Source organism: Sarcophilus harrisii, chromosome 1 (genome assembly GCF_902635505.1).
Source record: "Sarcophilus harrisii chromosome 1, mSarHar1.11, whole genome shotgun sequence".
In the NCBI taxonomy this organism is placed as follows: Eukaryota; Metazoa; Chordata; class Mammalia; order Dasyuromorphia; family Dasyuridae; genus Sarcophilus; species Sarcophilus harrisii.
Window position 1 is genome coordinate 662281924 of NC_045426.1, and position 27382 is coordinate 662309305.

General features: G+C 47.5%; 1 protein-coding gene across 1 annotated transcript in view; it reads left to right on the plus strand.

Annotated features, from left to right (window-relative positions):
• The window catches only part of WDR18 (WD repeat domain 18), a 31900-nt gene extending 4863 nt beyond the window's left edge, over nucleotides 1–27037 (plus strand). The window contains exons 2-10 of the mRNA XM_023498706.2: nucleotides 1649–1759; nucleotides 9742–9875; nucleotides 9987–10128; nucleotides 11424–11567; nucleotides 12477–12541; nucleotides 12712–12836; nucleotides 16182–16348; nucleotides 22232–22300; nucleotides 22969–27037. Coding sequence (XP_023354474.1) covers nucleotides 1649–1759; nucleotides 9742–9875; nucleotides 9987–10128; nucleotides 11424–11567; nucleotides 12477–12541; nucleotides 12712–12836; nucleotides 16182–16348; nucleotides 22232–22300; nucleotides 22969–23100 — 1089 coding nt within the window. The 3' untranslated portion in view covers nucleotides 23101–27037. The remainder of the gene's footprint in view (nucleotides 1–1648; nucleotides 1760–9741; nucleotides 9876–9986; nucleotides 10129–11423; nucleotides 11568–12476; nucleotides 12542–12711; nucleotides 12837–16181; nucleotides 16349–22231; nucleotides 22301–22968) is intronic.
• The last annotated feature ends 345 nt before the right edge of the window (nucleotides 27038–27382 follow it).

Genomic DNA, 27382 nt, shown 5'->3' on the forward strand with positions numbered 1-27382 from the left:
AGTCACAGTCAGCTCCAGATCTCATTTTAATTGACTGTATAGAACTTCTCTACATTTGGCTGCGAAGTATATGATCATTTTGATTTTGATATTGGCCATGTGTTGATATCCATGTGTTTGTTTTGACCAGCAACTTGTCTTGACAAAACTGTTACTAGTTACTGCCTTGCTTTATTTTGTACTCCCAGACTAAACTTTCCTATTATTCCAATGATCTTTTGATTTCCTTCTTTAGCATTCCATTCCCCATGATAAATGTAACATCGTTTGGAGAGATGAAGATAGGGGTGGTGACAATAATTCAGGTACATTACTTAAATGGCACACTATACCGTAGTCTGTTAAGTGTGCAGTACTTTTGAGTCTAAAAAACAATGTACAAAGCCTTAATTTAAAAATACTATTATTGCCCAAAAAGCCCATCCACTATTGCCAGCAAATTGTAATCTTTTTGCTGGTTGAGAATTGTCTTGAGGTTGATGACTGTTGAGGTGAGCTGACTGTTCAGGATGGTGGTTATGGCAATTTCTTAAAATAAGACATCAATGAAGTTTGCCACATTGATTGACTCTTCCTTTCACTTGAACACAAATGCCATTGTAGCATTATTAATTGGTCTGATTTCAATATAAATGTTTCTCAGGGAATGAGGGCTTGGGGGACAGAGACAGCTAGTCAGAGAGTCAGAACACATCTTATATGGATGCAGTTAGTAGGGTCCTCAAAACAATTAAAATCAAAGATCACTGATCTGAGATATTATAATAAAACATTTGAAATAGTGTAAGAATTACCAAAGATGTGATGCAGAGACATGGATGTGAGCACATACTGTTGGAAAAGTGACACCAACAGACTTGCTCAGTACAGGGTTGCCATAGACCTTCAGTTTGTGTGAAAACAAGCCCACCCCCCACTCCCACACACACAGTGTCTCCAAAGTACTATTCCAGGCCATCTCCCAACCAGGCCACCTGCCCTCTGCGCCCTGGGAAGTAACCTTTGCCCCCCACTCCCTTTGTAGCTCGCCATTATGTGTTGTCTCTACTAGAATGTCAATCTATATTTATGACCTATGGGTAGCTCCTGGCACATAGTAAACACTTAATAAATGTTTTTCCATTCATTAATTCATGTGCTGCTATAGATAAAGAAGCTGAGACTCAGTAAATTTAAGGGACTTGCTCAAAGCTGCCAACTGGGGGTCTTTGGACACCAAATTTAACCTAGATTTCTGCTGACTTCCAAGGGTAACCATTTATGTGTCTACTTTGCCTTTCTCACTATTATAAGAAGTGTAGACCCAGCAGACATTCTGAGAAGTGTTTGTGTGACAAGGACAATTCCCCCCCCCCCCCCCCCCCCCCCCCCCCCCCCCCCCCCCCCCCCCCCCCCCCCCCAAGCCCATTTGTCTCTTTTCAGATAGGAATTGTGGTCTTTGGGAGGGGCCAGGAGCATGCTCTCCTCCCCCGTCCCCTGGTTCCCCCCCTCCCCTGTCCACTCTGGAGCATCCTGGCCTGGTCTTCTAGGCTTCCCGCCTGCCATTCATCCATTTCAGCAGAAGGTGGCCTTGCCTCAGGAGAGGCAAAGGAAAATAAGTTTCTCCCTCAGCTCAACGGCACCCCCACCTGTGTTGTATTCCCCACAGGATCAGCTTCAACAGAAGATCGTATGCCCCGGACTGGTGACGTGTCTGACTGCGTCTCCTAATGGCCTCTACGTCCTGGCTGGCATTGCAGAGAGCATATACTTATGGGAGGTAAGGAGCGGAAACCCTCTCCCCAGGCCGGATCAATACTGTTTTCAGTGACAGAATTATCTGGCCTTGTGTTGGCACTATAATTTGAGACCTCCATCCTCCTGGGCCAAAATCAAGGACAAAACTCCTGCCTTTTCCATTGCTGTCCAAATGTCTGACCCTTTGGTTTGTACTTTCTCTGTTGAGGGTGGGGGAAAAGAAAGCATTTATGTAGTCCCTACTGTGTGCCAGACACTGTACTAAGTATTTTTTAGAAATGCTATCTGGTTTGATCTTTACAACAACTCTGGGAGGTAGGTGCTATTATTAATCTTATTGTTAAGGACAGTTGAGGAAACTGAAACAATTTTAAGTGACTTGCCAAGGATCACCCAACTAGTAAGTATTTGAGCACAGATTTGGAATCAAGTGTTCCTGATTCCAGGTGTAGTACTCTAAGCACAGTGTCACCAACTGCTTCTCTTTGGGGGCTTTCTAGTTAGTTTTGGGGTCTTGAGGTTCAAGTATTAATCTGGGGTCTGTGAATACTAAGTTTACCTGCAGAGAAGGGGTGGGTGAGTGTTGGTCAGTATTCACATCTGCAAATTATCTATAGCTAGTTTTTAGTTTTAGTCTATGTAACAGAACAACAGACAACTGCAAAATAACATACAACATTGTCATGGGTGAGCAATAAATTCTTAATTATATAACACAGGCTATTATTAAAATGTTATATTAATTTTTGTTAATTATTTTTAATATTCTTTCCATGGTAGTCCACTAATATGAGAAAATTAGGCTTTTAGAAAATTGCTAAATATATTTTTTATATTACCTTCATTTCCCAAAGTAGTTCCCTACTACAAAAGAGAAGCTATCCCTTAGAACATAGGAGACAGTTGTTTAATAAAACTAACCAACATGTGAAAAAAGTTGGACTTTGTTGTTGGACCTTTCTGCCCTCCTGTGATCTTTCCAGTTCCTCTCCTCTCCTTAGCCCAAGCTTAGTCCTGTTCACAGCTTCAGTTGCTTATTGTTGGGCTCACCATTTAGTGTTTTCCTGGATCTTCTTAACTGTACTCCATCTCAGTTTATATAAGTTGGCCCAGGCTTTTATGGAAGTCCCCACATTTCTCATATCCTACTGCACAAGAATGTTTCTTAGCTTCCTGTACCAACACTGTTCTAGCCATTCTCTAGTCAGTGGGCATCTCCTTTGTTTAAAGTAAGTAGGTTTCATAGCACGTGTCACATGAACAAAGAGATTTGCTGTTCCCTTCCCCTTCCTCTCCCTGTGCCTCATTCCAACATCTTTGTACATGATTTTGGAACCCTCTTTTCTCCTGTCATACTTGGTAATGATTCTCCAAAGGGGATTTGTCAGATGGTAGTTCATCCCCCTGATTAAATGTAAGGTTTTTTTCCTTGTGAACTATAGCTGGAGCAAAGATTGTTTATTATCTCCTTCTGGTGGAAAATACACAGAATAGGATTAGATTAGGATTGCCATAGGACACAAGGCAAGAACAGAAGCTACATTTTTCTGTTGTCTTATGAGGCTTAAAATGAACCTTATGAAATAGGTTGTACAAATTAGTGTTTATAGTGTCCTTTTATAGATGAGGAAACTGAGGTTTAAAGAGAGATCCGCTGACTTGATCAGGGCCTAGCCGAGAATAGGCAATAGAGCTCAGTTCTTCTACCTCACAATCCTTGGTTATAATAGCTCTGCAGAACACCACACAGCCCACTTGATTCCCATCAGTTACAATGTACTTAATAAAGTAAAAAAGTAGAACTTGGCTTATCTCCAGAGACTGGATACTCTGTCACAGATGCTATGAAGGGCATTCCTGCTTCCTGTTAGGGGATCTCTTATTCAATGATTGCTTTCATCCTAAAAACTCAAAGCACTGGGAGACAGCAGTCCTTTGGGAAAAAATAAGTTGTCCATAGCTTAACAGAAGGGGACAAAATGGGGAATGTAGTCATTGGTGGCCTAGAGAGTCACAGATCTTTGACTTGCAAGAAACTTAAGAGGCCTTCATCTAACTTATACCTGAATCTCCTCTGTCCCCACCATTTCCCCAACAAGTAGTCATTTGGTTTTGGTATAGAGAAATTGCTTGGAGATTGTAGCTAAGATGGCTTGCTGAATGGAGGCTAGCCACACAGCTATGATAACAAACTCCTAAAATTTGCACCAGACCAAAAAATAATCCAGAAATCCAATGAGAAAATATAGTAAGTGGCTACTTCTACTCCAGACCTACACAGGAAGTCAGCCAGAATCAGCAAAGGCAGTAGCCTGCCAGCAGGAACAGAGATGGGCCAGAAATACCTGTAGCCTCTAAGGCTCTCTTTGGCGTTGGCAGGAACAGAGACCTACTCCGAGAAAGTTCCAGGGGGTCGGAATCCCACGGGGGAACCCTGAGTGCCTTGGGGAGCAGCCACAGCTCTGGAACTGGGGAATCTAGCTCTCCATTCTCGGATGCCTTAGAGCAGGTGGTCTTAAACTTTTTCTGCTCATGATCCTTTTTTGTCTGAGAAGTTTTTATGTGACCCAGGTATATAAGCATATAAAATTAAGTATACAAATCAGACATTTACTGATAATAATTCATAATTTTGCAACCCTTTCATTCAATTACAAACCCTATATGGGCCATAGAGGGTCCTGCACACTCAACGTTCCGATTCCCAGAGAGCCAAGGAGTCTTTCCTCATGAAGTAGAGCTCAGCCTAGGGACCCAGGTGACCCAGAGCAAGACCAAGAAGGACAGACCACCTCACCCAAAGCACAGCAGATCTCTACCCCCTTTATTTATTTATTTAAAGGCAAAGGACAAAGAACATTCAGATTTCATATACAACTTTTTGTGTTCTTTACCAATGGAAATGTCCATCTTTTTTGTGTATTTCCAAATTCAAAATTTAAAAATAAAATTAATTTTTTGGAAAATAGGCTTCATGGCATAACCTAGGGAAGTGGACATGAAAAAGAAATATCTGGCTTTAAATCCTGCCTCAAACACTCGATATGTGATTTTACTACTCTGGGCCTCGATTCCCCCTTTGTAAGTAAAGGAGTTGAACTAGATAGGAGCTAACGTCCCTTTGAGCTCTAGATTCATCCTCTAGGAGGAGGAACTAGAAAGGCAGCCTGTTCTATTTGGGAATTGTTCTGAAGTCACCCAGAACTCTAGATCCAGGAATAGCAAGAAGCACTTATTGAACACCTGGTGTTGTACAAGCCACTGCTAAGTGCTGGGGATATAAAGAAAGGCAAAAGTCAATTCCTGCCTTTGGGCTTCTAGTTTAATGGTGGGAGATGGAATGTATACAAGCAGTGTGACCAACATCTCCCTCACTGTGGACAGTATGTCCTCCTCTAAGGCAGCCTAAGGTAGCATTGTTTTTCTTGGTTACCGTTATCATAGGCTTCAGTCTGAGTTTGTGGTCTTCTTATATCCCTAGATCTTTTTCAGATTTGCTGCTCTCTAGCCTCACTTCTCAGCCTGTCCTTGTTGCATTGATTTACTTCTTCATACCCTGCTCCTTTAGGGCTACACCAGAGTCCAGTGGCCACATATAGCACATAGCCACCGACATGGCTAAAATCTTAGTAATTGGGCAGGCTCTTGTTATCTAGCACAAGGTGGTTGGAATGATGTCTTATTCTTTGAGACATTAGGTGAAGAGCCTGGCTTAGAAGTGGTCTGGCTGCACTCATTTAACAAAAATAATGCTTAACCATTATCTCCTGTAGAGAAGTGATTTGCCATTGTCAGTCAATTAACTAGCATATATTAAGCGCCTGCTTGTACAGGATTGAAACTATTGGGATGCACTGAGGTCAGGACTGCTGAGCGCTTGAGGCTAACTTCTGATTGGACGATACTCTATGGGCATATACTTGGAAAATGGTCCTTTCCACTATCTGTACTGGCTCAGTGTTGGTGTATAGAGGATTGTAGGAGGGACTAGGGGGTGGAGTAAGCTAGCCAGGGACACACTTTTGGTGGTAGACGAGGGAAAAAGTGGTTGCAGAGATTCTCTTTCATCCCCATTCTCTTCTACCCCTAAAGACCAAGAATAAAGACGGACTTTTGACTCTGGTTGATTCTGCGGTATCCTGGGTGCTAGCACAGTTGTTATACTTGCTGTATGCCAGCAATTCTAATAAAGCAGATTGCCACCTACTTATGTCCCTCTTCCATTGAGACTGTTTGCCATGTAATTCTTCTGTGGGGGCACAGCCAAGTTCTGGTGACCATCCTCCATCTCTTTGAACATGACGTGCTCAGCAGTGGCTCCTAAACAATGTCCATCCTTGCTCTTCATGACTTCAGAGACTGCCCACCTTATTTCCTGTTCTCTGCTGGCTCCTCTCCCCCCTCACCCAAAGCACTCCTTCACTGCTGCCCCCTTGCTTCAAGGGGAAGCCTGGGGTCATTCAGGTGCACCTCCCTGTCCATGTGCAGCCAGCCATCACAGTAGCCCCTCGATCTTCCCCCGCTGCTCCCTGGCTGGCTTTTTCGGGGGTCAGGAACCTGCTCGGGGACGTGCGTCTCTCATCACTCACTCTAGATTGCAGGCACTTTGGAGGGAAAGCGCAGCCACCGGTGGGGCTGTCCGTTGTTTCTCTCCCTGCAGCTCTGGGCAGCCTCGTGCTCCCCTGGCCTCTTCTCCCCCGCCCCCACGCACGCCTCCCGAGAGCAGGGTCTGCCTGGGTTTTTGTCTCCCCCAGCGCTAACATAGCAATGATGACCTCCTCTTGGCCAGCACTTGCAAAGCAGTGGACATAGATGATCTCATCTGACTGTTCATTTTCTGCCTGAGACCCCGCAAGCTGTGCCTTGCTTCCTACCCTGCTGGTGTCTGAGGCAGGAGCCACCCTCCGGCTGCCCTGACTCCAGCCTCTGTCTCCTGGACCTCCTTCTGCCTCCACTTGGTCTCAGCACCTTGGGCACTTGTGGGCACTTGAAACATTTGCCAAACTTAATAAATCCAATGTAATCCAATCCAAATTAAATCCAATAAAACCGCATAATAGAGACAGTCCAGGATGCGGATTTGCCATAAGGCTGCCTTTGAGGCGAGGGACTTGGATAGATCTGGTTCTTAGCAGGACCTGAGTTAAAGGGTCCTTGCCCATTTGAGACTCCTGGAGAAATCTTTGAGTAGCGGGTTTAGCTTGTGATGTCACCAGGGGCCAGGACAGGGAGGCTTCTGCACAGAAGTGAGGGTTGGCCCGGCAGAGTCTGCACCTTCCTTGGGTGATGGGCCGAGGGAGCCTCCCAGGAGGGGGCTCATGCGGGCGCCGCCTGAGGCCGTGCTGGGGAGTGGGACCCATGGGTCTGACTGTGGGGCAGTCATTCCCAGCCTTGTTCTGGGTGCTCCCTTTGCCCCGCCGCCTGCAGCCCTGTTTTCTCAGGGTTCTGGGAGTATTTTGTGACCACTAGAGGGCAGGCTCTGCTCTGGGAATCAGGACCAGGTGCCCCGAGAGGGCTTCGCTTTAGCCCGTGGTTATGGAGCACCTCCTCCGTGCAGGGCACCGGGCTGGGGGGCATGTGGGCAAGGGCTCTGCGTCCTCTGACCCGGCAAGGGCAGCGGCGGGCATGCAGCTCCCAGGGATGCTTCGGCGTTTGGGGGAGCATTGCGGGCACAGGAACCAGCCTGTTCATGCGTGGAAGCCGGAGGAGGCGGGGGGCCGTTATCTGAGGGCAGCTGCCCATAGAGCAGCTTGGTGAATCTTATGTGTGCATTGACCTCTGGGCGCTCTGTTGAAGCTGCCGCTGCTTCTCTTGGTTTTGTTTGTTTTTCCCCCACTGGCTACAGGAGGAAGCACATTAATGAGAGTGCAGTTCCCAAAAGTCACAGTGGGTAAGCACGGCCCAAGGATTTGGGGAACATGTGACATGATCAGGTGCCAGCTTGGCAGGAGGGACGGGTAGTGGCTTCAGGGGCCCAGCAGTCTCACTGGCACCTGTACAGGCCGTCCCTCTACAGCCCTTCCCACAAGAAGCATCCTGGGCAAGAGAACCGTCTCCCGAGGCAACCCATCCAGATGCCTTTGGCTTAATCTCCTTGGAGAGAAGATTTTTGGTTTTGGTCTTCAACTATTTATTTGTTTTTGACATTGTTGAGTTATAGATTTTCTCCCACCTCTTCCCCACCCATTGAGGAGGCAAGTAATACACATGTGAAGTCATGCAAAACATTTCCATACTGGCCATGTTACAGAGGGAGAAAGAGAAAATAAAATGAAAAAAATTATACTGTTTGTACTCAAGAGTTGATCAGTTCTTTATCTCTGGAAGTAGCATTTTTTATGATGGGTCCTTTGGAATTGTCTTGGAGTATTGTATTGATCAGAATAGCAAAGTCTTTCATGATCATAGTTTCAATCTTGCTGTTACTGTGCATAATGTTCACCTGGTTCTGTTAATTTCATTTTGTATTAGTTGATAGAAGCCTTTCTAGGTTTTTGTTTTTTTTTTTTAACTCATCCTACAAATTTCTTCTGTGAGGTTTTAGTAACTTGTCCGTAGTCACACAGATAGGAAGTGTCTGAGGCTGGATTTGAACTCGTGTCCTCCTGATAACAGCGCCTGCTCATCATTTATTATAGCATAATAGTATTCCGTTGCACTCATAATGCCACAATTTGTTTAGTCATTCCTTAGTTGGTGGGCATTCTTTGACAAGATTAAATTCATATCTTCCTGGGATGTCTTCCCATCCAGAAGCCCATTAGGACATATGACTGTCATATCACTCTCAAGGGATAATTTCAAGAAAATCAGAAAGGAGAGAAAAGGACCCATATGTGCAAAGATGTTTGTAGCAGCTCTTTTTGTGGTAGCAAAGAATTGGAAAATGAGTAGATGCTCATCTACTCATTGGGGAATAGCTGAGCAAGTAGTGTATGAAGATATTTAATATTGTTCTATAAAAAATGCTGAACAAGCTGATTTTAGAAAGGTCTGAAAAGAATTATATGAAATGATGCTGAGTGAAACAAGCAGAGCCAGAAATACGTTGTACACAGTAACAGCAAGAATGTGCTTTGGTCAAGTATGAAAGATTGGGTTCTTCTCAGTATCCAAAGCAATCCCAATAAACTCTAGATAGAAAATTCTATTTGCATCTAGAAAGAGAATTATGGAGACTGAATATAAATCAACACATGCTATGTTCATTTTTTTTTCTGTTTTTTTTTTTCTCTCTCCCATAGTTTTTCCCTTTTGCTCTTGATTTTTCTCTCCCAACATGATTCATAAAGCAATGTATATAAAAAATAAAGAGAAAACACTCTCAAAGGATAATTTGACTTTTCCTGTCAGTCCCATGCTATTTTATTATGAGCAAGGCATGCTGGGGATGTAAGAAGGCAGTCAAACTAGTCTGGGCTCTCCAGAAGCTTGCTGGTGAGTTTGGAGAGAGAGGGCACCATCAGACCAAGGAGTTCTTCCCGAGAGGAAAGAGACCAGCCAGACTGTGCTCAGATTTGCTCTGATGATAACTGCCATTTCTGAAGCAAGGCGTATCTTTTTGAAAGGAGGCAGTGGAGTGGTTGGCTTTATTTCAAGATGAAGGCAGGCAGGATGGGTTCACCTCCTACTCTGGGGATATGCCCCTCCTGAGATCCAGCTCTCCTGACTCTGCTTCCCATGTCTTTCTGTGAGGCTTACCACCCGGGACACTACGAAAGGCTAAAAAGCAGTCCCTGCCTTCCAGTAGCTCACATTCTACTGGGACTCACATTTTACTGGGATACTGCAGAATTAAGCCTGACAGTGTATGTTCTCTATCATGGCCTCAGAGAATGGATTTTGCAGGTGCAGTTGTTCCCATTTATGAAGGGAGAAGAGCTTTCATGAAGCCAAGTGACGCCACCAGGCACCAGCAGCCTGGCTCTGCCCGCTGTGCTCTCTGGCACAGATCCCCATCCTTGCTCTCTCGGTGACCCACAGTCTCACTTGTGTCCTTCCCAGGTTTCCACAGGGAACCTCCTGGCCATCCTGAACCGCCACTACCAAGACCTCTCCTGCCTGGCGTTCACGGACGACAGCAGTCACTTCCTCTCAGGTGGCAAAGACTGCCTGGTCTTGGTGTGGAGCCTCCACAGGTGAGGAGAGCCCTGGACCTGGCATTGTCTTGGGCATTCTGAGCCAGGTGGGAGTTGGCAGCTCATTCCTCAGGGTTGACTTCCTCTTTCTTTTTCTCTCCATTCCCCTAGTGTGTTGCAGGTAGAACAGTCCAAAATGCCTGATCCCCGCCATGTGTGGTCTCAACATACACTTCCCATCACAGACCTGCACTGTGGTTTTGGGGGGCCCTTGGCCCGAGTTGTCACTGCCTCCTTGGACCAGACGGTGAAGGTAAGACTGGCAAGGACCTTTGCTAGAATCCCTGTTCTCTTGGAGCCCTGACTGACCTGTCGGTGACTACCGGCTAGTCAGGCTGAGATCTCCGAAGAGTTAAAGTCTTTCTGGGTCTAGTCCCAGGAGATGTCTTTTGCTTTTGTTGCAGTCAATTCAGGTTTGAGCTTTTGTTTTTAAGAGATGGCATCTTGCCAGTAGCAGAAGGCTTCTCATCCCCTGTCTCTTAAGAGCTGTGAAGCCTTCAGAGAGTTCCTAATCCCCCTTGTAGGTTTATAGCTTCTCCTTGTCCAGAGGTGAGCTGCATTATTAACTCGTCTGAACTTCTTCCTGCTTGGGAATACCCACTCGTCCCTCTGCCCTTGCATCTCACAGAGATGATCTGGCCCCTTATCCAAAACGGCTTCCCAGAGATTTGAGTCTTAGTTTGTACAAGGTGATAGGCAAGAGGGCAAAATGTCTGCTTCCAGTTGTCTGGTGGGATCTGAGGCAGAGCTTAGAAATGGGCTTAAAGGGAAGGAATGGGCCTTGAGTGACTCGGCCCGGGAGGCGTTTGGTCAGGTGCCAGCTGGCACGATTCCCTGGTTCCCTGCCTCCTCCCCTCTCGATGGTTGGCTGTTATTAATCTTCCCTTTCTCTCTCAACCTAGATCTCTTGCTTTGTCAGCAGTTTTTTTGTTTAGAGTGGAAGTTCTGAGTGTCATGGGATCCGGAACTAGGAGGCACTCAGATGATTCCTTCTCCAACCCTATCATATTGCCAATTTGCGGAGGAGGAAACTGAGGCCCAACAGTTTGAACAAAGGCTCACAAATCAAATAACAAATTATTTAAAGAAAGAAATAGTACTTGGGCGATGCAAACTCAGAGCGCCACGGATACAGTGGCCTTTCAGTCCGCCTTCATCCCTGTCCTCTTCCCGAGAGCTACACAGGAGGGGAGAAGCCTGGCCCAGGTCCTGCCTGGGATGGAAGAGGACTCCTGCCCCTCCTAGCTTGTTTGTCCCTTGTGGCAATGGAATGGGAAGGGAAAACCTCGTGCGCTGCTCTTAATGTGTGGTGGGCACCTTTGGAACTGGCCCTTTGGCGTCAGGAGCTGGGTGTGAGTCCTGAGTCTGCTGCTTTACTGCCCACCTGACCCTGAGTAAGTCCCTGCCATCCGTGGGGTTGGATTAGACAGTATATTCAAGTCTCCTTCCAGTTCTCAGTCTCAGGACACCGGATAGTTTAGTGTCTGCTCTTAGCCTGCACATCAGCTGCGCGGCTACATGGTCTTGTCCTCCGTCTGTCTCCCCCAGCTGTGGGAGATCTCTTCCGGGGAACTGCTTCTCTCGGTTCTCTTTGACATGGCCATCCTGTCTGTGACTATGGACTTGGCTGAATACCATCTGTTCTGCGGGGGCAGCGACGGATCTGTGTTCCAGGTTGACCTTTTCTCTTGGGTGAGTATTTGGGGGAAGAAGCCACCAGGCCTTCAGTTCCCTCCTGCTCCTAGAATTATGTGGGCTTGGGACTCATCTTGGCTGATCTCCCCAGGGGTTTTTTCCTGGCTGCACACATCACCCCCTCCTCCCCCATACACACATATCACCCTCTCTTCCCCCTCACATACACATCACCCCCTCTTCTCCCCATACACACACATCACCCCCTCCTCCCCCTCACATACACATCACCCCCTCTTCTCCCCATACACACACATCACCCCCTCCTCCCCTCATACACATACACATCACCCCCTTCTCCCCATACACACACATCCCCCCTCCTCCCCTCATACACATACACATCACCCCCTCCTCCCCCATACACACATCATCCCCTCCTCCCCCATACACACATCACCCCCTCCTCCCCACATACACATCACCCTCTTCTCCCCCATATATACACACATGCCCCACTTGCAGCCAAGTCAAAATTCGCTGGCCCATTTCCCTTCTGACCAGAGCTCACAATATCACATCAGTGTTGCCCAAGGAGCAGCAGCAAGGAGGCCTCTGCGGTCTCCATCTTCCCTGGTGTGGTGTACAGTGAAAACAATGTTGGGCTTAGAGTCAGAAAGACCTGGCTTTAAAACCTGACCTTGACTCTTAGCTTTGGCAAGTCGTGCCAAAAGCTAAGGCACTTCTTTTGCCTCGGTTTACTCATCTGTTCAGTGGGTATAACATTACCTGTAGCACTTGCCTCCTAGGGCTGTTGTGAGGCTTCTAGGGGCCAGTCATGGATGGAGTGTCCTTTACAAACTTTAAGGAGCTCTCCAAATGCCTGTTATACAGATAGTTTCTTTGTGACCTGGGCCCCTCCTGTACCTCATCCTATTCCCTTTCCTTCTTGCTTGACCCCTGTAGCCTGGGCAGAGAGAGAAGACCTTCCGCACTGAACAGGAGAATGGAAAGTTATTCAAAGGACACCGGTGAGGGGGCTGACGCAGGGGAGGTGGCTTCCATATGCTCATGCATAAAGTCATGGGCAGTAGGCTGGGTGAAGGGAAGGGCAGGGGCTTCTCCTTTGCCACTCACCGTGTCTGTCATTCATTCTATTTCCTCAGAACAAAGATACACTTCTCTGTCCCTCTGTCCCTAGGAACCAGGTAACATGTCTCTCGGTGTCAGCAGACGGCAGCCTGTTGCTGTCAGGCTCCCATGATGAAACAGTGAGGCTGTGGGATATCCAGAGCAAGCAGTGCATTCGGACCGTGAGCCACAAAGGTAAGGGGGGGGGTCCTGACCACAGAACAGCTCGTAGCACTCGCTGCCCACCTTCCAGGGGCACGGACGCAGCCAGGAAAGGAGGTGGTTGGAGCTGAGCCTTTACCTGGGGTCCTGGGATGGGGAGCCAGCTTCCTTGTAAGCTAAGAAATTGTTTTCTCAGCATTCTCAAACAGATGTTTTCTGTCTCTGTGCGTGAAACCTAGTGCAGAAAGGAAGACCAGGCTTATTTTTTTAAATAAGTTTTTAATGATATCTTCTATTTGTCATCATAACTATCCCACGTGCCCCTCCCCTGCTTCCCAGAGAGCCCTCCCATAGAACAAAAAGTATTTTTGAGAGAGAAAAAAATCCTCTGGCACAGTTGGACAGTACATTGAAAAAAATATGAAACCATGTGCAGTTGTATCCTGTGACCCTCCCAGTCAGGGAGCAGAGGGGCAGTTTGGGGATTCCTCTCTTTTCCCTTCATTCAAGTTCTGTAACTTTTGTTAATTCAGCTTTGTTTCAGTCGTTCCTTTCACTTCCATTTTTGTAGTCGCTGTGTAGGTTGTTTCTTGGCTCTGCTTATTTGACACTGCATCAGTTCATAGAGATCTTTCCGTGCTTCTCTGTTCCTCACTTCTCAGAGCACAGTAACATCACATTGCATTCATGGACCACGTAGCTGCTCCCCATTGATGGCATCGCTTTGCTTCCACTTCTTTGTTATCCCAAAAAGTGCTGCTGTTAATAATAATGGTGCACATGGTGACTTTCTTCTTACCGATGGCTTCCTTAGGGACAGGAGCCCAGTAACAGGCTCTGTGGTTCAAAGATAAGGACATATTAGTTGCTTCATTTGCCTAATTCCACATTGGTTTTTGTGCCACTATACAGCTCCACCAACAGTGTATCAGTGTGCCTATCCTTCCATGACTCTTCCCACATAAACTATCACTACAGGATTACACTTCTGTTTAAAAAAATTTTTCCAGACTAAACATTTCTTTTTTTTCTTTATTTAATAACTTTATTGACAGAGCCTATGCCTGGGTAATTTTTTACAACATTATCCCTTGCACTCACTTCTGTTCCGATTTTTCCCCTCCCCCAGATGGCAAGCAGTCCTATACATGTTAAATAGGTTACAGTTATATCCTAGATACAATATATGTGTGCAGAACCAACCAGTTCTCTTGTTGCTCAGGGAGAATTGGATTCAGAAGGTATAAATAACCCGGGAAGAAGAACAAAAATTCAAGCAGTTTACATTCATTTCCTAGTGTTCTTTCTTTGGGTGTAGCTGCTTCTGTCCCTCCTTCAGACTAAACATTTCAAAACCCCTTTGTTAATTATTACTATTTTGTGATTTAGGAATCACACTACACAAGTGTAGGGAATCTTCTTGCCCTTCACTCTGCTCACTCTACCCTAAAGTGCTGCATGGCAGGTTTTTCTAATTTATATTTTTCTTTTTTGAACTTTCTTGTACCCCTTGAAAAAACTAAACACCTGACAAAGAATAGATGAAAGAGAGACACCTTCCTCCCTTCACTGGAGCAGTGTGCAGAACATGGCTGTTCTTGCTAACTCAGTTAATGTGTTGCTTAGTTCTGCCAAACTTTTTTCTTTTGTTGGTTTTATTTTTGTTGAGAGGGTTTGCTGGGTGAGGGCAGGGGGATTTGGGGAAAGGGAAGTATGTGAAAGCATAAGGTCTCTTGTCTTTAAAGAAAGACTTGGGCCTCGAAGGCCCTGGAAACCAGGGTTGGCTCCCGCAGCTCTGGGGCCTGTTTGGGTCTGTCTGTTCAGGAAGTTTGCTTGTGTCTCTTGTGTTCCTGCACCCATATAGCCTGAGGTGTGACCTATCCAGGCCCAGGTGTAGGTCTTTTCCCAAAGGGCCCTCCCTCCCCACCCTGTCTGGAAGTTCCCTCTTCCTCCATGGACACAGCTTTAGACTCTCTGCCTTTTGTTCCCCCTGGGTTTTATGCTGCAGACGACAGAGCTTCCCTCTCTGCTCACCGCACAGCTCTGAGCAGGACTGGGGCTTGGGATGTGGCCTCCCGGTGTACCCCAGGAGGCGCAGAGTGAAGGTGTGTCCATTGTCTGCAGCCTTGGAGTGGGGACTTAGAGCTGCAGGGGGATCTGAGCCCAGTTTATGCCCCTCTAGTGTCACACTCTCCCATCCATCCCAGTGAATATGAGAGTTCCTCTTGGCACTAGGAGACTGCCCTACACTCACCCAGGCTTCAGCAGCCATTTACTTACGGGATTTATTGGGCTCATTTCCTCTCCTAAGACCCCAAAGAGCTCTTGGCTAATTGCCTTTTTGTAACGCTGCCTGACCTGTGAGTAGTGATCTCCAAAGAGAAGGATGAGTGGAGCCGGGAGCATCAATGCCCAATGGCAGAGCCCTTAGACTCACCTTCTTCCACTGCCTGGAAGGCCCAGGCGGTCCTTAATGTGTCGATTCCTGCCATCACCAATCTATGTCCTGGGGCCCTGTGGAAGAATCACGATTGTAAATGTAGAGAATGAAATGGAGAAGGTCATAGAGGAAAGTTCTCAGAGACCCGCCAGGGTCCCCTAAGTCAAGATTAATGATGGGCTTAGAGAGGCACTGGGCCCCCAATTCCAGCCCCCTTCAGCCAGGTGGGGAGAGCTTCTTGGGACCTGTCCAGGCCTCCCCTCAGGCAGTTCGATTCTTCTGTGCCTGGGAAACCCTCCTGCATCTGGCTGGGCATCCTCTGGTGCAGCTTTGGCAGTGGGGAGAAAGGGTTCAGGTCATTGGAAGTGTTGACTGGCTAAGCCACACCCTGAATGTCCCGGTGACTCAGATGTCCCCAGCCTGTCTGGGGCCCAGGACCTTATGTAGGTGAAGAAGCCCCATCCTGGGATTTGGGGCTCCTGGGAGCCCCCACAGCCTGTTTTCTCCTTTTGGCTTCCTCTCCCAGTTGGGCTTTTCCTTTTCTTTTCATAGCAGAATTTCCTCTCATCCAGCATGTGATTCACAGTGCCCCTGGGCATTGGGTGTCTGTGGGACTGTCCTCATCTTTAAAATGAGGAGACCAGACTGAGCATCTCTGAGGCCCCTTGAGGCTGCGAGGTTGGCAGCCAGTGGGGGTGGGGCCCACTCAGCTCAGGCTAAGAAAGCAGAAAAGGCCCAGGCTGGGTGTTATGGGCCAGACCCGGGAGGGCCCTCTGCCCGTCCAGCCTCCCCCGCCCAAAAGGGAAAAAGCTGAGGTGGCTGCTACAGGATGCTGGTTCAAGAGCATGTTGGGTTCTGGGCCGGCCCCAGGGGGAATAACCCTTCGGTTGCCGAGTCCTTGAGCCTACGTTTGAGGATGTGTCGTGGTGCCCCTCTAGGTCCTGTCACCAATGCCTTCATCGTGTTAGCCCCTGCCAGCATGTTCAACCCAGACTGCAAGCCCACCATGCCCCTGCCCAAGTTCAGCAAGAACCTTCTGGGAACGGAGAGCAGTGAAGGATCGGGGAATGAGGCAGTGATGCTGCGCCTGGGCATGCACCGGCAGGTATGAGGTCTGCAGCACATGAGCCTGGGGAGGGCTGGGACCACCTGGCTGATCCTCCATGTTCTCATCTGTGGTGGTGGGGAGAAAAGTGGGCCTTGAGGGCTCATAAAGCATCCATTGGGCTTCAGCCTGGGCCCTCTAGGGCCTGGCAGCCCCTTTTCCTACTGGAACTGGTCCAAAAAAGCCAACCTGATTCTTGGAGACAAAGCCTGGGTTGTTTGCAGCCACAGAGGAACCCACATAGGATGTCCAGCAGACTTGCAGAGGCCACAGTTGCTTGGTCTTAGACCACAGGAGTTTTACCCCAAGGCTTTATTCCTCCGGCTTACCTTGGCTGGCACAGCTTTATATGGTCCTAAGGCCTAAAGGGCTCAGAGAGCAGTTGGGCTGACTCCCCGGCCAGAAAAGGAGCCCCCTCTGCCCTGCCCTGGGCATGTAGCAGGTGCCTCCTAAATGCTTGTTGATGATCGTCCAGCTTGTAGGTTGAGCAACAACAACAGTCACCTTCCAGCTGGCGCTCTTATTGCCCTGTAATCCCCAGATCTAATCTATTTTTCACTTGGTGGGTCTTTAGATCTAGGAAAACACTCCAAAGTCCTTCCTCGTTCTTTAAGGTAAACATCCTTCCTTCCTTCCTTAAACTGATCCCCTAAACGTCCCAATCACCTTTATCTGGAAGAATTCTAGCTTATCATTGTCCTTCCTAAAACGGGGTACCTAGAGTACCAGATGACATCTTAATGACATCAAAGATCCTGTGAGGCCTTTTTTGTCTACCACGTCACCCAATGACCGTCTACATTTATATATCACTAAGACTCCTGGATCTTTTTCTTAAGAGCTGTTATCTGACCCCAGCTCAGCCTTTAGTATTTGTGGGGCTCCTTTATTTAACCTGGAAGTAGGATCTTCCATTTGTCCCTGATGAGTTTTATCTTGCAGATTCAGTCCATCATTCTAGTCTGTCCAGATCTTTTTGGATCCTGGCCCTGTTAGCTAAGTCATCTGCCTTGCTCCAGGTCATTACCAGAAAGGGCAAGCAGCCCAGGCTCTGAGCATCTCCTTTGGGAATGCACACGGACCTCTCTTTCTTCTAGTTTCAGGGTTAGTGTTTCTGTTCCCTTATAATCAAGGGCTGACCACTAAACTGTCCCAGGAACATGTCTCCCTCCCAAGTTCTCCCTGGCCCCAGCCTAAATTCCATTTTCTTTGTACTTGAAAGCCGATGTTTGTGTCCGCCCTTGTCTGCTTAGAGAGTTGGGCCAGACCCATACCAGCTGGGTCTGATTTCTCCCATTTATCCCAGCCTGCTTCTTGGTCCCACCCCCTTGTCAGAGTTCAGGTGTGCTTATGGCTAATAGACCCAGACCAGGGGAAGGTTCATGCTGACGTTTGGGATACAGGGATACTGCGGGGTGATGAGTAGAGTCTAGGCTGGGGGTCAGGAAGACTGTGATATGAATTTTGTTCCAGTATGATACCTAAGCCTCCTATGCACCTCCTACAGCTTCCTGGAGGGTTAGGACCTGCCTCGACAAAGGGAATTCCCACAGTGGGAGCTCTTTCTGGATTTACATGGGATCTTAGCTAGCATGACCTCATCCAGCCCTTTAAATTGCTTAGGTGCTCAGGGTCACCCAGGGCTCAGGGCATGTGATGACGGTCACTAGGAAGCTTATACTGTACACCAGTGTGGATCATAAAATCATGGATTCAGTGGCCATCTGATCACTGGGCCCAGAAAAGGCAGTGGTTGCCCAGGCTCACCTTGGGTCCTGTAAGAACCAGGAGGCAAGTGTCTGATATCAAACCCCCCTACTTACCTTTTTCCTCTTTCCATTTGAAGAGAGCAGCCCCCCTTTAAGAATCAGACTGCTTTTGTGAATTGCTGTAGAACTGGGGAAAGAAATCTATCCCCCTCTCTGGGGCTGACCTCCTTGCTCATCCAGCAGATATGCCACCCAGCTCATGCTCGGCCTTTCCAGATGGGCAGAGCCTATCAAAGCTTATGCTTCTCTGGCATCATCCTAGAGAAGCCACCTGGGACCCCCTCCATGCCCCAAAAGGCCCTGGAGGAGAAGGTAGGGACTGAGTGTATGGTGGTGATCATATATGGCTCAACCCTCCAGTGGTAAAAGACAATTCTTCCTAAAGATTTTTCCATGCTAGCCATTGTCTGCTGTGGGAGCGGATGGTTTCTGGGAGACAGATAAAGCTAAAATCGGTGTAATTGAATGCTTACCTGGGTGTCATAGACCTCAATGCCTCGTTTAATCCTAGGGAAGACTTGGGTTTCAGCACCTGGCCCTGCAGGGCCTTTACTAGAGTACTTTAACTTTACCTTGCATGTACTTCTGTACTCTGCTAGCTGCCTAGGGATTCCTTAAAAGTTTTTCACAGAACCTTTTTTAAGCACTTTTCAATTAACTGGTTATTTCTAAAGGTGATAACTTTTACACGGGGTTATGTGTTGGTGTTGTAGAGAAGAGATGGCATTAGCCCTGTCGTCCCTCCTGGCCATTGGAAAGGAGCTAGCTCAGCCTCTGGCCATTTTCATTGGAAGTTGGGATGGGAGAGGACTGTGGGATCAGCAGCTCTGCTTCTGCATTAGTCACTGAGTTGAGGGCTCGAGACTGGCCCATGCAGGCTGTTGGCCCCTGGGAATGGTGGTAGAAGAACTGGGTCCACATCTCACCTGTTAAACTGCTGGGTGTCTAAGTGTAGGCAACGCCCCCCCCCCCCCCCAACCTGTTAATCCCTCCTATAAATTGGGGGTAATCATGTGTAGAGATCCTAAATTACATGGTTTTGAGAGGCTCAGATGAGCATGGGATTAAAGTGCTCTGCAAATGTAAAAGCTTTCAGGGATTAAATAACTTTTCCCCCCTTTTTTGAAGCAGTTGGGGTTAAGTGACAGCTCAGGGTCACACAGCTAGGAAATATCAAGTCTGGGGCCAGACTTGAACTCAGGTCTTCTTGGTTCCAAGGCTGGTGCTCTATTCACGGTGCCCACGTGGTTGACTCTAAATAAATGTCATTTTAGAAAGAATGTTTTATATTGGAAACAGATTAGCCTTGGACGGGCATCCCCAGGTTCCATTTGTCATGTACTTGCTACATGGACTTGGGCAAATCTCCTAGTCTTTCTGATACTTCCTACACCATAATTCTTAAAGCCGACATATTACATTTGAGTCACTGGTAGCATTGATGACTAGTATCCATGCCAAGAGTTCCTTACGTGGATAACATCTCTAGTATAGCTTCCATTCATTCTCTGCTGCCCCTCCAGAGAAAAAGAAAATTGGTTTATTAATTGTTCCTCCAGACTTCTCAGATTTGGCTTTAAAAAAAATCATAGAAATTTGGTGCTACAATTTGAGTCATCCCTCTAGTCCAACCCTCTTCATTGGACTGGTGGAGAAATTGAGACCCATCCTCCCTCCTCCCATTCCTCTCAACCATGCTATCACCTGGCCTTCCTTGAACTTCTCCCATTCTCAGAACTGCTGTCAAAGTGGCTCTAGAATGCCAAGGGCATGGGCTTACACAGCACCTTGCCACTGAGGGCCCTAATGATTATGCAAGGGCCCTGCACCCTTTCTTTTTGAATTAGTTTTTGCCTTCAGGTGTTTCCTGTTGGCTTTAAGTCCAGACTCCTGAGCCTGGTGTTCAAGGCCTTCCCATTCTGTTCCCAGTCTCCCTTCCTAGCCGATTTTCCTGTTGGCTGCACCCTGGGAGCTTTGTTACATTCAAAATGCCTGTCCTTGAAGTATACTTTCCACTGTTCTCTGTCTCCACTGTGGCCATGTAAGACTGCCTTCCTGATGGTGACCTTCTTCCCCAACCCGACACCCACACCTGCCCATCCTTCCAAGCCTGGAGCAGCTTCCCCGACCCCAAGATTCTCTTCTCCCCAGGCCAGTGACTGTCTGAGCAGCCTCTGTGTGGCCTTTGGCACCCTGGAGAAGCCTCGAGACCCCTTTTCAGAACCATCTCTTAAAGAGCATCAAATCCTTAGGATTACAAAGTGGGAAGGCTACAGTCAGCATATTTGAAAAGGTTTATAAAGCCCAGGTTAATCCTGGTAGTATTTAAAACCACAAGAAACCTTGATCAGCTGCAATAAAGGAGGACTGATTGCTCATTGGACAAATAGGGAAACTGAGGCAGCAGGCTGCTACAGAGAGAAGTTTTATCACAGGATCACGGGGTCTCCTTGAGCAGCTAAAAGGGGGGAAGTTGACTCTAGGATCCCTTGGAATTGACTTGCCCAAACTCATATAGTGGTATATATTCCTCATTGTGGCCTTTGGTCTCCTTAATAGCCATCGTCCATCCTCCAGTCACTGGCTGTGGTTGACATCGCGGACTCTTTCCCGTGGCCCCCTGTGTGTACCCCATCTCCCTACCTTGTGCCTTTTGCCCCCTTCCCAGAGCTGGAATGCTCTGCCTCTTGGCAGTCTTCTCTGGCTTCCCTCAGGTACCAGCTAAGATGCCACAGTGGGCATTTCTCTTATTGCATGTGCTGTCTCCTGAGATTTCCACCCTCACCCCCCTGCCCAGTATATATGGGTAGAGCTGTTTGCACATTGTATTCCCCAGTCCATCGGGAGCTCCTTGAGGACAGAGGCTCTGGTTTTTGCCTTTCCTTGGATCTGCCCAGTGCTTGGCACAGAACGAGCAGTGATGAAATGTCCCTGTCAGCCTGACTCACTTTGGTTAATGTCACATGGCATGTTAAGGGAACTGGAGCCCTATAGGGAGTGAGAACCTTGGACCCCATTCTATCCATCATTCCGTCTGCGGTGGTGAAAAGAGCACAGGAAATCTATAGTAACTCAGGCAAGTCCCTTCTTTGTGTGCCTCAGCTCCCCCCTCTAAAATAAGGTGGGGGGGATTCGCTTTGTGATTCTACTTGTCAGAGTAGTCCCAAGGCTGGGGGCTCAGTTTGCCATTCTTGTCAGGTGCTCCCTGGCTTTCCAGAGAGCAGTCAGAGCTGCCAGGTCTGATGGATTAACTCTGCCCAGAGGATGCCTCTGCAGAGAGTGGCCTTCCCAAGCTTAATGAAAGGCAGAACTTTCAGACAGCCCTGAGCCAAGAAACAAATTTCTTTCTGCAAGCATCAAAGAACGCAGCCCATCCATCTTTTTCTGGGATTACCTACCGTCTAGGACAGTGGCCTAGAGACAGAGGAGAGGCCTTCTCTGGAGGGATTCACTTCCCCCATCTCTGTTCTCCTGGGGATCATCTTCCCTGTTGTAGCACAGCCACATGGCTTAGCTACATCCTATCTAGTTTGTGGTATTAAAATCTTGAATCAGTCATTGTTTTACCCTGCCCCTGCCCTTTTCTTACATAAAATTGTAGGCTATCACACCTGGGGGGGGGGGGGACCCTTAGAACCCGTGATGTCAGGGCTGGGAGGGTCTTGTGAGGCTTTTCAAGATAAGGGTCCTTATCAAATCTAATTCTTACCTTTTTTTGAGGGAATAGGCCCAGAAAAGAACAGGACTTGGCTATCATTTGACTAGCAAGGTTAGAAGCACAAGCCAAGAGTCTTGGCTCAGTCCTCTCTAGGTCAAATTTATGATTGAGGGCACAGGATCCAGCACATAGGAATCAAGTTGCCCCTGACTGGGCTTTGGGGCAGATCCTAGGAGATCTGATTCTTGATCCTTCCTCTTTCTTCCATGTGGAATAGTGTGACTTCTGAAAAGAGGAAAAGCTAAGGTTGAAAACTTTACAAACTTTTTCAGTGAAAGTATCAGTCCCTGATTAGAGTGGAACATGGAGTTAATATTCAAACCCTATTGTGCTGAAATGATACTAATAAGGGTATAATTAATTGGAGAGAAAACCCTAACTTTCTACTTCTCTTAGGGATCTGAGAAGAGCTATTTGGAGAGAGCCGAGACGCTGCATTCTGTGATGTGTACTACATTGGATAAGGTAAGAATGTCTGGAGGGCCAGAGCTCCCCTGTCCTCCCTGGGACAGGGCCATGGTTCTCTGCTAGGGAAGGCCGGGCAGAGAAGAGACAGTTCAGGTCACTACAGCCATCCAAAGCGCTTGGTGCTAAGACCCAGTCAAAGCAGGAATCCCTTCTGCCTTCTCTTCTGTTCAGAAGCAGCTGGTGATGGTGAACTCTGCACTTAACCAATTAGCTTCTCAAACTTCTCAAACAATTCAAATTTTTCCTTGTGTTCTCTCAAAATTGGCCTCTGGAGCTTCTGCCCAGTGGTCTGAGCCATCGGTGGTCTACACCAGATCTGCGTGGCAAGGAAAGCAGCTGGCTACTTTCATCCATCAGAGTCAGTTGGGGGCCAGGTGGCTGTGGCCTATCAAAGATCGGTGGCAATGTCCTGTGGGCATCCGTCCCCTCATGCCATGGAAGACCTCCGCAGCTGTTCCTCACAAGTGTCCAGGCCAGGATTTGTCTGGGGCCCCTCTTCAGGGCCTTCCCCGCTTGGGAGTACTTCTGGGAATCTGTGCTTCATTGGGGGGACCTCAGGCCCCTCTGCCCCCAGGCTTCCTTCCCAGCGGGCCCAGGGAGCTTAGTCTTAGGGACTAGCCACCCACAGCCTGCCTTTGCTCACCCTGTATTTCCTCTTCTCCCAGAACTCGCTGGGAGACCAGGAGCAGCTGAAAATCCGTGTGACCGAACTGGAGGAAGAGGTGAATGCCTTGCGGAAAATCAACAAGGACCTCTTTGACTTCTCCAGCCACATCATCACCAAGCCACCCAAATGATTCCCAGCTCCCCCCGCCTGGCCCGCTGCCCAGAAGCCAGCGGCCACACGGCCCCTGGACCTGCATGGAGCCGGTACCCACAGCCTGAGGGCCTCCTGACTGCCACAAGGGCTCGGGGCAGGGCATTTGCTTGTGGCCACATCCTGTGGTTTGGGACCAGATTCTGAATGCATGGCCTTCGTGTGACAGCCTGGGCTGTGGGCAGGTGGGCATGCAGCAGCCAACGCACTTGTGGTGAGAGTCTGCCCCAGTGCTGACTCTACAGAATGCCCGGGGTAGAGAGAGGGGCCGGGCGTCCTGTCACTGCAAGGTCTCCTAGGGCCGCTGGGAACCCAGCTGCAATGGCACCAACCGACCAAGGGCCTCTTTATATTTTTAGTCCATGAGATCCTGGATTTTGATAAAAGGGCTTTTTTTGGGCCTTCATTTTCTCTCTTCCCTTCTCTCAGGTGAAGGCCCTAGCTCCCTTCATTCACTCCCCCAGTCAGTATACTTGTTACCCTGTAGCCCAAGGGGAGCATTCCTCATGAAATAACTGCCAACCTTCCCCCTCCCTTCTTCCCCATCTTTAATATTGGGGCAAAGCAATAGTCAGCTGGGAGGCTCAGGCTCACCTCCTCAGTGGGACCGAGTGGGAAGGTCCGTGTCGGGCCTTGGGGAGCCCTACTTGGTCTCCATGTAGGTCGTCTGGGTCCCTGCCAGACCTGTTTTGTTTTTGTTTTTCCCTGGAGACTTGGTGTTCTTTGTCTCAGGAAACATCTTTCTATATATATATATATATAGATAGATAGATATAGATGTAAGTCTGTATCTACCTATCTAGCTATGTATATATAGTTGGGGTTTTTTTATTGGTTATTTTTTAAAACAAAAAAAAGTCAAAAACCTGCGTGGATATTTTATTCTTCCTAGCTTTGATATGTGGGCTTTTTCCCCATTCCTTTGCTAAATCTTCCCAATTGATCTGAGCAAGCACATGACCCTCTGGTGAGCTGCTTTCCTCTCAGCCTAGCTCTTACCTAAGGCAGTTTCTAAACACCTCGTTTATAAACCACCCATAATCCTTGGCAAATCTGGCCTGGTTCACATGAATTTAATTCTGTAGGTCTGCTAAAAAAAAAAAACCTATAGACTTAAGAAACTGATGATCCCTCTTTTCCTTCTGCTTTCCCTCATCCTGTCACCCCCTGGCTCCAGCTCATTACAGAGCATTCTTCTGTTGGAGCTGGAGAGGGTCAAGCATTCAAATTGTTTTAATGGCTTAAAGTCATTTTCACCACCTCCTCATCCTTACAGGATGGCCCAGTGAGGCAAAGAGGATGAGATAGGATTTAGGTTGGCAAACCCAGATCAAGTGGACTGACTCCTTGATATCTTCTCCTAGCAGAGAGAGGAGGGTTAAACAGCCTGCTAGCCATCCCACAAGATAGGGACATGCTGGAAGACGGGAGAGGATTTGAGACCATGTCTCAGGAGGCTTGGTTTGACAGGAAGAGGAATAGGATAGGCCTGCCATGTAGAGGAGGGAAGGGAAGTGGGCTATGCCGAGAGGCAGTGTCGGCCCCTTCTCTGGTGCTCACCAGGTGGAGGTGGGTGAGTGGCACAGAGGGCATTTGTGCCCCTTGTTACTGGAGGGTTATGTGGCTTCTTCTAGGGGCGCTACGTGAGCCATCCATCAGCCAGACCCCATAGGATTGCCAGGATGACCAATGAATGAATGGCCCCGTGAAGGTGTTTTGCTTTTTTTAGCCACAGCAACTCGCAGGTTTTGCCTGCTAAGACCTGGAAATCTCAGGAATAGCCTCTCCAAAGTATTTAACAATAGCTGGCATCTCCTGTAGTACTTTTAGGGTTTTTTATTGTTTCATCGTTTTTAGTCATGTCGAACTCTTTGTGATTTGTCCTTAGGACTTTATTGGCAAGGGCACTGAACTGATCTGCCATTTCCTTCTGAGGCAAACAGGGTAAAGTGACGGGCCCGGGTCACACAGCCAGATTGGAACCTGGGTCTTGGCTCCAAGCCCATACCTACTGTGCTATCTTAACTGCCCAACTTGAATGCTTTACAAAGCTCTAAAGGTGCCATCTCTTTTATCTCAAGAGTCCTCTGAGGTAGATTGTTTTTATCCCATTTTACAGTTGAGAAAACAGGTAATTGGATTGCCCAGAGTCACACAGCTAATATGTGTGGAAACAGGATTTGAATTCAGGTCTTTCTGATTTCCAAATCCAGCACTATTTATTACGGGAACCAGCTGGTCGAGTGGACAGAGGATTGGCTCTGGAATGAATCTGAGTGTATTTTAAATCCTTTCTCTGAAATTTAGGATCTTTGAGCCTGAGCAGATCCCTTAATCATCTAAGATTTGGTTTCTTTCTGTGTGAACTAAGGAATCTGGACCAAATGGCCTCTGAGGTCCCTCCCAGTTCTATGCCAAGTGATCAAATGAGATAATGTTTACAGGCACTTGGCACAGTGCCCGCCACATAGGAGTTACTCAATAAAGATGGTTTTTCCTCCTAAATCTTTACAAATGAATGTGAAAATGGGTCTCATCAGCCATATGTTCCCAAAGAAACTTCCTGCGGCAGAATTTCAAGCCCTCTTCCCACCCAATCCTGCTCATCTGGAGAGGTTTTGGCTGGTCAATGTCTCCTAAAATGTGATCCGGGGCCATGTATGGATGTATCATCCCCAGATAATGGCCTCGGCGCAGGCACATGGGCAGTGAGGGAAAGGGATCCTTGGGAGCAGGAGGCAGGCTGACTGCCCATGGGGTCATGGGGGAAGAGGTGGAGCAGACTGGCCCTAGCTCCCATAGGAGCTCAGTCCAACTAAGACAACCTATAATTCAATGAGAATCCTTCTACCTTTGGAAGATTCCAGTAGAGGGAGCCCAATGCTGCTTGAATCTCTGTTAGGTAATTACTCCTTTTATCAAACCTAAATTTGCTCCTTTCCCCTTTGTTCAAGCAGAATACATTTTAATTCCCCTCCCACATGATCACCTTTAAAGACAGCTATCCTTGAGTCTTCTCCAGCCTAAATAGGAAATTCTAATTCAGTTCATACACATGTCTGAACTTCAGGCCCTTCACTGTCTTGGATGTTCCCCACCTTAATACCCTTCCTTAGCTGGGATGTTACAGGTTTTTGCACCCTGAGACAAAGCTCTGATTACTCTGTCTAGTTACTGCTCTCCAGTCTTCAACATAATCCAAGGTCATGTTAGCTTTTTGACTGCCTTCTTACACTGACTCATTGCCATGCCAACCTTATTTAACTCTTGTGAAGGTGAATTTTGGAACCCAATTTGGAGTATTTATTAAATTTCATATATAGCACAATATTTAGACCAGTGTTCTTGCCTGCCAAGATCTTTAATCGTGAATGTCAGCTACCCCCTTTGACTTACCATGTATGCAGGGTTGGACATGGGTACCTTCTATGACTTCCCAAGGCGTTATGAATGTTAAATAGCACCAATGCTTGGGGCACCCTACTAGAAATCTTCTGAGGTGACACCGAGTCATTAAGTGAGTACCTTATTAGAATCAATCCAAATCCCATGAACTAAATACCTAACTTGCACCTGCTTTTTCTCCAGAATTGTATGAGATTTTGTTACCGAAATCCTGGTGATCTATTGTCTACTACTGCACTCCCCTGATCAAGCCTAGTAATCCTGTCCAAAAAAGAAATTAGATTAGTCTGACATGACCGGCTTGACAGAATCATGCTGGATTTTTCCTTTTTCTACTTTTTACTATTTCACATAAGATTTTTACCAGGAATTAAAGTCAAGCTCACTGATCCATGTTTTTCAGGCTCCATTCTCTTACCTCTTAAAAATCGGGGCAAAATTGGTTCCTTTGTTCATGGGGTTTTCTTGGCAAAGAATACTTGTTTTCCTTTTCCAACGTGTCCCCCATTTTACAGATGAGGAACTAAGGCAATTAGGGTTTCACTTGCCCAAGGTCACACAGTAAGTGTTCATGGTCAGGTTTGAACTCAGATGTTTCTAATTCTAAGCACATCTCGCTGCCCCTTAGTTCTTTGGGGTGGCTTCCATTCTCGTGAATTTTTGAAGATCAAGTGAAGACAATTAGCTGAGCACCATAGCCAGATCTCTTAGCATTCTGGGAAGTCATTGCTCCCTCCCTATTTGCCGGCTGTCCACTCTCCTCTGTCTCCACTCCAAAGACCAGTCATTGGCCTTGTGAGCATGAGCAGAATGAGCAAAGTAAAAGTTTGAGGAGCTCTGCGTCTCGCCTGTCAGTT